At 33.5% G+C, this 11,948-nt stretch overlaps 1 protein-coding gene across 1 annotated transcript; it reads right to left on the reverse strand.

Annotated features, from left to right (window-relative positions):
* Nucleotides 1-398: 398 nt before the first annotated feature.
* On the reverse strand, nt 399-11,506 carry LOC123545621 (uncharacterized). The gene is made up of 3 exons (XM_045331942.2): nt 11,400-11,506; nt 2,883-3,173; nt 399-2,583 (listed from the first exon to the last, which is right to left on the reverse strand). Exons 2-3 carry the CDS (start codon nt 3,153-3,155, stop codon nt 2,008-2,010), a joined length of 849 nt encoding a protein of 282 aa, XP_045187877.2. The 5' UTR covers nt 3,156-3,173; nt 11,400-11,506; the 3' UTR covers nt 399-2,007.
* Nucleotides 11,507-11,948: the final 442 nt, after the last annotated feature.

Genomic DNA, 11,948 nt, shown 5'->3' on the forward strand with positions numbered 1-11,948 from the left:
CGGACCGATTTCTAATGTTGGCAAAACCTGTGGTCCAACCCTTTTGGTATTATTGCACATTCGCAAAGTTACTGAATACTTCCTAATGTACAGTAGTAATATATATGTCTTGTATAATGATAGTTTGCTGTTGTATATATATTTACATATGTATCTGTATAATATTGTCTTGATGTACATTACTATAATGTCTTGTGTGATGATTACAATAAAATATGATTAAACTAAAAAAAACTGGATTTTCCAGGCAGCAGACTCGAGAGTGGTTCAAATAAGCTTGAAGCTTTCATCACAATCGAGCTTAAATAAATTAGTATAAATTAAATTCGAACACGAATTTAAAAATTGTGGAGAAATATGTAACGGTATGGAAAGTAAAAGTAACAACAAAGATATCCTATGATATAATCTTCGTTTATTTATGAATTGCTTTCTGAGTAGTATGCAAACAAACGAAATCAAACAGTATATAAGTGGGATTCGATACAAGATGCCCTTTGTAGGGAAATTCTTTTAATATATTTACAACATACGTATATTGCTTGGTCTGGTTTTCCCGATATACTTTGTTATTAAGTTTCTTTATGATTCAAGTAACCAACAGTAATTTTTCCTTTCGGTACCAATTTATACTATGATGTTTACATGATTATTTTTTCAATTCCACTTTGAGAATAACTCAGTAGACTGCCTAAATGTTATAGTCAATAATTCATTAAAAACTTACTGAATTACTTTGGTTTTAAGTTTACTAATGAAAGTACATTCTTAGTAAAATTATGTATTAATGCTATTGAATCCTTACCCCGCTAAAGTTCTATAATAACCGTGCCCATCTTTCAATTTGGTCAGTACCATTAACTGTTAAAAGGGTTGTACGTATGTGCAGACTGATCAAGATCTACACTGGTCGCAAAGGCAGAATCAATCATGTCCAGCGTGATAAGATAAGGGTTAATAACATGTTTGCGTTATAATGACAAGGAGTTTATCTGTTCCTGATACCACGAAAATCAACATATATGTTGATTAACTGTTTAAAAAATGTGGCTACAAAATTGTATATTCTATAAAGGCTCTCGTATAGAAGCTGACTTTGGCAAAGTTTACTTCAATCCACACGAAAATTACTTCGAGCCATCTGGACAACTATATCTTCGCTTCCAAAGCGGGCTTGAAAACAATGGAAATGTAAGTCCATTTTCTGTCCTCTCTTGTTACCATAAAACCTGCTTCTCAAACTCTTTTAAATATTACAAATGCTTGGCTATTCAAAAGTAAAGCTGAAAAAGGATGATTATAACCATAGAAAAATGATTTTTATTATCTGCCTATAACTTGGGTAACAAATCATATGTAAACCCATTTTCATTCAAATTAGAGAGGTGAATGTTATATCATATTTTAGAGCATAAAAATAATCAACCAATGAGGTAAACACTTGTCAATTGTTCTAAATACACACCTTAAAATTAGCAGTTAAACGCATTTTCACGGTAAATTAACTGACAAAATTGTTGTAACACTTTGTCGGAAACATGTCTTAACGTTTGCTACATCTGAATTAACGAAACATATCGGGAAGTCTAATTTTTCAAAAGTAACTATAAAAACATGTTTTTATTTCACTGATTCCGTATTGATTACGTTATACTATTTTCTTATTATGTTTTGTAACCAATAACCGTCAGATGCCTATTTTATTTACAGGTTTGTTTGCGCATGCGCGTACCTTCAACGAGATTCTTTTATGGAAGTATACAGTTCCTCATTCACGTATAATTTTTGAAACTGATGTAGAATTTTTCTACGTAAGTTGAAAAGATTAACATAAAAACTTAACTTTGAATTTAGATTTATGTTTTTATTTGATGTATCATCAATGAAGACGTGTTTACTTAGAGCATTTGACAAGATGCTTGAACTATTTGATAAATGTATGATCCACACCAGCAGTCATAACATGTAGTCAAATATAGGCGTCTTTATTAAAAGTGTGAACAGCGATTAGTCAGTATGTAGGGCACCCTTGAACTCCTCCATTTGCAGTAGCTTTCTCAGGAAATCTGTAGCATCTAGAAACAAAGAAATCACCTTTGCGACTGCAGCAGCTCCGGCAGATAAAACTATCGTTGCAATATAACATGCTGCTTGAGCTATGGCTATGATTATGTCTAACCAAGACATATCCATCAAAAAGATCTTGAATAGGCTAAATAGTTGAGATCCTACGATCTTGTAAAGGTCGACCAAGCACGCAATAATGGCTAAAGCAACACCCTCATTGTCGTCTCTCCTGGCAGCATCAACCATCTTATCCACATCATCAATGAAGTTGTCCGCAAAAGACAGAATTGTGGTTATCTTTTCCATAGCTTCAGCGACAGCCTTTGACGATGGTTTTACCGCTAAGACTATTAGGTTTAGAAGAAGCATGACAACTTCAAAAATGATCCTTGCTGCGAGCACATAACGATTCTGCTCGTATGTATTACTGTCGAGCTTTACCACCGATGATACGAACGATAGAGGGGTTCCAGAGAGAGATGCAAACCTCAGATTTACAGATCCGTCTGTCTCGTGCTAAAACAGCAATGAAGAGTGTTTAAAAACCTATATTTACCAAAGTGACATATACCGAAAACGCATGGCTTAAATTTAATTGATTAAACTCTAATCAGACTTGGTCACTAGTGCATAATAATCAACTCTTATTTGTAAATATCATATCTATAATTTATAATCATATGAATCTGATTGCTAATAATTTTGAAATATTACTATTAAATCTTTGATAACGTTGAAAATCTTTATACTAGTACAAGTTCATATGTTTATTACTGAAATAATTTTGAACATATATAATTGAAATAAAATAAAACCTGAATATCAACATTGAAGCTCTGAAGGCGGAAAGATGTTTTAATCAGGTCTTGTCTATCTGGTGACAGATGTCCAAGCGCCTCGTCAAGCGAGGCTGTATGGGCAATCATACGAGTAAGTTCTTCGTATGTTTTTTTCATTGCGGCCTCGGCTTTCTTCTTGGCTTCTGGATCACTTTGAAACTTTTTATAATCCACTTCGTCATCTGCCTTCAGCTTTTGAAATACTTCGTTCTCTACTTTGAGAAAATCATCTCCACTTCGAGAAGCCATTTCAGATATCTTGATAAACTTTAAAATACAAAACAAACAAATGAGCAAGTGGTATTGTATCAGATTTTGTTTTTAAATTTTAAAACACATAAATAACCCACTCGTACTTTTATTTGCATCTAAATAGAAACACAAACATAAGCGAAGGTATTAGCCAATACGATTTTTTAATGACAGTTATGGTGCAGTTTTGGTAAAATATTTGGTGACCACTGATCAGATTCCGTTAAACAGAGGCAATCCATAAACGACGTTATAAATAGTTGGACCGTCGAATGCACACGTGCTCCCTCATATCAGGTCATGCTTTATAAATGTAATCGTTAATGTAGTAAGACTCTTTTATGACTTGCAAATCCAGGTTATTGCTCATTGTTTGATACAAAATCCAGACATTTCAAATCAATTTGGATACAGTTTCTAGATTTTCACTCCGTTAGGGATCTAGTTTCAATAAGACATCTATGCATTTGGCTTTAAGAAATACAGGATGTTAAATAGAATCAAAGAAGTATAAAGTACACAGAGCGTCAACAGGAGATAATCTCACGTAAGCTCGTGTCAGCGCGTTATCTTATTGAAGCGTTTGCTGACTTGATCACTCGTGATCAAATCAACAGACGATTATAAAAGTATTACACTGGCGATACAAACCGAATCGTGTTAAATTTTCAAACGACAACTGTTGATTTCTCAGACTTCTAATCATAAATTCATTCCTTCCACGTGTAGAAAATACAAATGACATTAAAAAAACAAACACCATCATCATTATAAACAAACGATCTGATAGAAAGTTATTCACGACATAAATTTTTATCCGTCTGCTGCATGTTTCATACACCGGTAAAACGAGATTTCATTTAGTTTCCACGTGATGTTGGTGAGATTTGCTCTATATGCCTTTTAAGTTTTATAGCTCTTTGATAGAATGCATTGAAATGCAAGACAAATGACGACAAGTACCCTCATATTGCCGCATTTCAGAAAGCGGTCTGCAGAATAAACACACAACTTTCGTCTTCAAGTAATTAACTCAAAAACATGTGAACAAAAGCATGAAAAGTGTCTTATTTTATGTAAAATACATTCCACGAGTGAAATAATGCACTTTGGTCCACTGTTTAAGTGCAAATGCGCTAGAAAAAGGGGAAAAACAGGATCTATTTATTTAGAACTTTTTCGACTTTTGACCGACTTATTGCTATACCTTTCATACACATGTACACTGTAAATGGAGAGAACACCGGACGCGTTCATCTGTATTCAATTTTGGAACACTACGTGTTATACTTTGAACACCGATGTTTAGTACAAGTGTTCTGTGTACGATTGGAACACTTGATTTGAACGCCAGCATTCAATATTAAATCGCCTTCCAAGAAAAGTCTAGACATATTTTACTGTTTTGAGTTTTAATGAACTAGGGGTAGATTCTCTAAGTTATTTTACCGATATATTGTTAATTGAAGTTTCAGTGAATGCAACAAAATGAAATAACTATATAAAAACATTGACAGGAAATTTTATACGAACAGGGGTATTCATTGCATGTTCTATCTGAGAACACCGGTGTTATGTCTAAAAATAGAATTTTTCAAGAAAGCGTCTATCAGTACCGTGAGTACGTCATCAACAAGCGTCTCAAGTTTGGTGGAAACAGGAAACTGGAAGGAAAATCCGGAATAATTTGTTCGGAAGTAATTTTTCTGCTATTTGCATATCTTCTTAGCTTGAATACTTTGTTCATAATTTATATTTAAGTTCCACCCGCCAGATCTATAGTGTTTACTAGATAGATATTCCATGTAAATTCAAAACAAGCAGCACTTATGTTGTTGTTGTCGTTGTATTGCAAATGCAGAACTAAAGAACATGAAATAGATCTACTTTAACTTTTATTTTAGGTCACATCTTGAGCAGGTGCAATTGGCTGCTTATTCAAACAATGAAACTGTCTGATAGCTCTACATAAAGCGTATAACGAACAAAAGTTGAAACAAAGTTTTATCGAAATAAGAAGGGCATATGTCATTTCCAGACTCCTAAAGTAATCACTGAGGTATGTTTGTTAAAAATAAATCTAAATTAGATATTTCTGTTCTGTTAAACAAACTAGTACGCTAGAATCATTGAACAATACTCTCATTAAGTGCTAGTATGATTTTCTGAACCTTTAGCTGGGACTTGAGCCTGCTCTTATAAAACAGTGCCTGGCCTTTGAAAGTTGAATTACTGATTTTCATGAATAAGGTGTATGATATTTTACATCAGCATATATACCTAATTTTAACATAAAGCATTATTTTGCATTTAATAGGTTTATACAACATTCAAATATCCATCTCTGTACCTATCTTAAAACAGCAAATAGATCTAGTTTTATTAATGCTCCAATACTGAGAAATTTAAATGCTGTTTATAAAATGAAATCCATTTTTCTTTTGCCAGGTTGTTAAAGAACAGGACTTTGAGGTCATATTGGAGGTAAAAGAAAACACTCCTCCAAAATTAGTGATATTTACCAGAAATGACAAAGCAGAGACAGCCTATTTAGTAGGAAATTGTACTGCCACTAGGTGCAATAGGGAGAGTACAGTGTTATTTGCAGTTCATTTATTTGCTACATTCTGTGTTTTGGACATTGAATATCATTCTTAAGCAATGTCTTTAGGATTCTTGCAGCAATTTGTATTTGAAGAACAGTATACAAATGAAAGTTAAGAAAATCATTTTTTTCTGTGAGAAGTATAGAACAGTATTTAAATAAATGAGTTACATGGTTAAGGTATTGGGAGGATAATAAAATTAGAAGTCACTCTTTCTTCTGAAATATCATTCGGGTTTGTATTTTGCTGAAATCAAATGCAGCAGTTCAAGATAGAGAATAGTTTTCAGTAATACTAATACCACAGGTCTCTTCAGAGCCGATAGATTGACATTTTTCAAATAATATTACTGGGTTTTTCAAAATAGTGTTTTTGGTACTGAGCAGGGACATATTTTACAAAATGGACTTATTGTTACTGAAAAAGTTGATTGACATTCTCAAAATGTTACTATTACTTCTGAGCAGACATGTTGGTATTTTCTAAATGCAATTGGGACTGAGCAGGTTTTTAACATTTTACAAATGAAATTGTATATATATATTATTGTATATTACAGTAATTCATAAATAAATGCGTACTTTCTTATGTTCTGAGCTGTATGCAAGAACAAGATAGTAGTATATCTTTCTATATTATTGTATAAGTCTGTCAAGGTTATGTCTGGTCGAAATGTTGGTTTTGTGCCACTGATGAAATAATTTTGTAACTAGTATTTCCAACCTTACCTGATTTACTTGCTTTTGGAAAAAGTCATAGTCATGTGCCAGTGTCTTTTTGTTAAAAAAATATCCTGAATTTTTCTTAAGTACCATTTTATCTTTGAAACTTGGATTATGACCATCGTCTATTTGCAGGAGTACAAAATTCTGTCAATAATTTTTTCATTATGGTAATTTTTTATACAGTTTCTAAAATTTTTAGGACAGGGAACACTATTACAGTAAATTATGCTCAATTTCTTCTTCTATGTTTTCATGACAGTTTTCTTTTCAGGTATGTTTAAAATACAACTAAAGAACACTATACATGTTCATAATAAGCTTGTAAAATAGTCAGATTAAGTAGTTGCACATGATGTTTTTTGAAATAAAGTTTTTTTTTCAGCAGTAAATGTTATTATGTATAACAAACATCCCTTAGAAAAACATGTCTCTTATCCAGTGTTCAAACATGAATGCAGTATGTTCAACTAATGCTCATATTCTTAACGTCCATGTCTTTGAACATGTTCTAGATCTAGGCGTTCAATATCTGTTGCAATGGAATTGAACACGTCCGGAGTTAAACAAAAGAACACCTGGGTGTTCACAGACTGTTCATTTACGGAACTGTAGGTGTTACCAATCTGAACACTAACACTGAAAAATAGAACATGTCTGGTGTTAAAAAAGAACACCTGGCTGTTCATAAGGTGTTCCACAACAGAACAGCTGGCTGTTCATCCGACGTTCTTTCTTTGAACAGCTAGTGTTAAAAATTTGAACACTAGTATTAGGATTTTGAACGCAAAGACGCGTTCAATATCTGTTGCAATTTGGCGTTCAAAGCGTGTTCAGTTCCTTCACACTTACATTTACAGTGTACTAAAATACAAACCCATGGGTATCAGAGCATTTGCTATTTTATTGGTTCATTTTATACACACGGCAGAACAATTTCTTACGTTTAATTTACTTAAACTTATACTTATCATCAGCGTTTTACTAGACTTTGTAGTAATTCGTTTTTGATAATATATATGTTTGATGTCACGTTTGCTCAATTAATATTTAATAACAGAAGACTATTACAAAAGAAATATTTCTGAAAATATATACTATATTTCTGCCGTATACTTTAAATGACTTAGATCACATAACATTTTCGCGTGCTGCAACTACTAGTAAACGCTCGACATATATTCAAAGGAATTAATCAAAAGCAATCAAAGTTACACCTGAACTGTTTCAAAATTAGAAAAAAAATTGGATGGAAAATACAATATTTTTGCAGTAGTCATTCAAATAAATAAAAAGTTCTATTCAATCTTATAAGTTAATCACATTTTCTATTTAATTAGTGATATGGTTTTTGCGATTTTAAACCAATTTTAGTAACAACATCACGCCACAATATTTTTGCTGGGAGACGAAATCTATTAAAAGGCATAAATTTTAATGAAAGTATTTATGATCTATATTCCTATACGATATCATATACCTCTAAGTCCTTATCGAAGTTTTTTTTAAAAGACTATTGATTATTTATAGTTCACATTATTTCAAGTTAAATAGTACTTCCTTACCAGAGACTTCGTAAGAGGTAAGGATTTTCAGACTTTTCATTTTGAATGCGTTTGTCAGATGGTATTTTTTTAGCTGAGACTTGTCATTTAAAGAAATGCTTCACGAATATTATCGATGTTTTTAATTCATCCATTAAATTTTCGTAACATCATAATCTTTGAAAGATGTTTCATTTCAGAAATGTTGATATGATGAAACTAGAGTTCAAGTTTATTATTTAAACAAAACAATTGATTTATCAGTAATTAGAATACTCATAAGGCAAAAAAAAATATGTGTATTTCCAGTCTTCTTGAAAAAAAATGAGGTAGGTAGGTAGGGAGTTTTTTTTTCTCGGTATCGAAGGACAGAACACCGAACAAAATTCTCAATTTTTATCTGTATGCTAGGTGGGTTATAAATAAATACCAGACAGAAAAATTAAAATCTGTTATATTCAAAATCTGTTTTTATAATAGAAAAACCTGAAATGAAATATTTTAACACATACATCTATAAGTGTTTGTATAATTTCCAGCTTGAAAAACCGGAAATTTGCTATATATGTGGAATCAATTGATAATTGGTCTGTAATATAAAAAAGTTATTTATTTTAAAAGTTCTAAAACGTTTAAAGTTTTTACCCATCTAGAAGAAGAGATATAGACATAGCCACAAATAAAATGAAGTAAAAATGCATACAATTCTTTTTATACAGTGAAATACTCTTGTATGATAATATTACAGAGCAGTTAAATCATCGTGTCTTATTTAAAGTGGCATTATAAGCATCTTAGTGTTTTGGTGACTTAGTGTTTTGAAAAAAATATCATTTTTTTAATATAGATTGCAACAATCAAAAAGCAGAACTGACAAGCCACTGGACACTCCGCCCCCCCCCCCCCCCCCCCTCCCTGCAGACACATTCTAACTAAAGCAGAAAACCCAAAATTACAATAAAGCTGCTGGATTTTATTCTGTTCTTGGAAAGTGCTGATGTGTAACCAGTCCTTACACAAATATCAATTGAGGTTAATAAAAGGCAAATCAAATCTCTCTCTGGTGGAAATTGATCCAGTGACCCCCGGATCTAAGAGTCCGCTGCTCTACCACTACTACATGAGACCAGGGAGTCCAACATGTGGGTGACATCATACAAGTCATGTTTCAAAAATGTTCACCCAACAATAATTTGATGGCACAACAAAATTTTAATTATATGGGTACATATAGTGTAAGAAAACAATGCAAAACTTTATGTGACAGGACAGACTTCTGGAAAGTCATTGGTCCTGGAGGTTTTGCACTTGGTCCGACGATTTCTGAGCAACTGCCGGACCGTATATCCGAAGCTTTGTGAAAGAAATATTTAATTTAAAGACGGAATACGAATCCAGTCATACATTGTCAGTCATTCAGATACAACTCCAGTTGTATCTGACAAATGCCTCACTACTAAAATAGAAAAAGTGGAAACTCCACAGGTCGCTAAACACGACAAAAACAAAACTGTTGCAGGCTCGGTTTGATTGAGCCTGTTCATGGACGGTAGTGGAAATGCATGCTACCGTCCACGCCCTCTAGCCCCGGGTTGAGCAGAACTCAACATTTACACATGCTACAAGTACAAAAATAATTTAGAGACATCCGCAGGTGTGTTCATACGGCGGTGCACATGGAACCTTCAATGATACACTTGCATGTAATTCCATGAAAAGCGGCGTATTGTCCACAGTTAAAATAATGGCTTTCCCCTTAAACGAGAAAACAATGAGCAGAACTAAACAAACAGGAATTTAGAAAGGGGATCTGAGGTTATGGAGCCTTCATATCACACACATCCTTCATACATATTTTTAGTGTTTACATTTATTAGAAGTAGCTCATCTTAGGGAACCAAAAAAGAGGCGACTTTCTGACCGAGCATTTTCGTTTGGGCCAACAATATTTTGGCTTTGTCGGTCCGAATGACCGGTAGATTGTTTCAACTTTTTAGAAGTCTGCATGATCAATTTTCACAAATCCTCTGGTGTATTATTAAAGACAAAAATATTTTACATCAAGATTCACAACGAAAATCTAGGCTTCTGACAAAACATGACCATGCAGGGGCGTTACCATTTTGATCCCTGTATAATTACCATTACAGTATCGTAACGTACATTATACGTGTATAATAACCGTTACCGTACCGTACCTTTCTCTACGATTGCTGTAGCGCTTCTCGGCGTGTGCGACCATAGAAACAAATTTTGATTTTTGATTTGAAATTTTCTCAGAACCAGTAAAAAAAGTTTGAGGTCGGGAGAAAATGGTTCAGGTCGGTCGCGAGACTGGAAACACACCTATTTTTTTTGGCCTAAGCTGCTTCGACGACATCAGGTATGACTGATTTTTGCATTAGAACCTGGTTGGTAACAATGTTTTACCTGAGTACACGGCAGTTTTGTTATTAATCGAGCATTTCAAAGTTGCAGTTAGTCCTTGTTTTGTAATTTGAAAGTAATTCTTTGGCGATGATTTCATTAAAAGAAAGAAAAATGACATCACATGAACCGTTTTGACGTACGAACATGTGTTTGTTTGTTCGTAACGCCGTTTTTCAACAGTATTCCAGTTATGTGAAGGCGGGCAATTAACCTAACCAGTGTTCCTGGATTTTATACCAGTAAAAACCTGTTCTCCACAAGTAGCTGCCAACTTCCCCACATGAATCAGAGGTGGAGGACGAATGATTTCAGACCTATGTCTCTTTAATCAAATCATCACGGAGAACATAAGGCCTGTCCGGGGACCGAACTCGCAACCCCGAGGCGAACCCTATATCTGCAGTCTCACTACTAAGGTAAACGGGTCGGTCTAGACATACGAATAGTAACGTTGCATAATGAACCCATCGTTCTATTTCAATGAATCGCTGAAACATGAAATATGATATGTCTTATAGATGAGTATAATCAATGCAACCTTGCTACTAATATAAGCAGGCAAACGATCGTGGATCACACGCTGTTGACTTTTACTCTACATAGCAGTTTAGTGTATGTACGAAGCAATACATTTTGAATAAAGATCAGTTGACATTTATGCCAGTTAAGTCACATGATTCCGTCCGTGTAGCAAATATTATGTTATCTTTGTATCAATTGTTTATTTTTATCAGTGATAGTCTATTACTACACATTTAATTACAAATGAAATTTAATTTCACAACATGAAACGCAGATTTTTAGCAGAAAAACATATTACAAATATATTTTCAATTTTCTGATTTAGGGCGAAAAAAATAAAATCTTTACTGGAAAAGAAATTGAAAAAAAGGATAATTCATGTTTCACTTTCCAATAAAATAGATATTAATTACTTACGTTCGAATATATTATAAAGCCTTCAAAATACTACAAGCATACTCCGGAAAAAAAAATGTCCAAGACTAAAGACTTTACTGATCATTCCTTTTTATACCTGACGCAGCCAATCAAAAAATTATTACGCTGATATATGATATGTTCTTTCAAGGACGACCTTTTATATTTAAGCAAAGGTAGATCATATGACGGCATGTCAAACAACTAGTCCACTAGTGGGGACTACTTGTGGACTTTTATCTACAAAGATTTTGATATTAAAAACCTTGTTAAATATTTGCATATATGTCGATGTTCCTCTTTTAACTAGATCTTAGACATTGCTGTTCCCTCATTGTCTTGCACTCTACAAGCCATATCAAGAAACCATACAAAAGCGAAATCATAAAAGTACGTATCTGGCATTAGTTTAGGCAATCATATGGCATGACAAGTCAACACGCAGGTTTTTCTAAGCAGTTGGGACCAAGGACCCTGTTCAATGTACCTGTATGATAGAGTTTAACTGAAGCCGGTGCTAGGGCCGTGGTAGGTGTTGCAAATTTCATT

This window comes from Mercenaria mercenaria, chromosome 1 (assembly GCF_021730395.1).
Source record: "Mercenaria mercenaria strain notata chromosome 1, MADL_Memer_1, whole genome shotgun sequence".
Classification (NCBI taxonomy): domain Eukaryota; kingdom Metazoa; phylum Mollusca; class Bivalvia; order Venerida; family Veneridae; genus Mercenaria; species Mercenaria mercenaria.

What these genes read in the sequence shown, in the direction of transcription:
- LOC123545621 (XM_045331942.2), bottom strand. Translation starts at nt 3,155, where the DNA reads ATGGCTTCTCGAAGTGGAGATGATTTTCTCAAAGTAGAGAACGAAGTA. An exon ending in GCTTCAATGTTGATATTCAG is followed by an intron (nt 2,584 to 2,882) that starts GTTTTATTTTAT and finishes TTGCTGTTTTAG; the next exon opens with CACGAGACAGACGGATCTGT.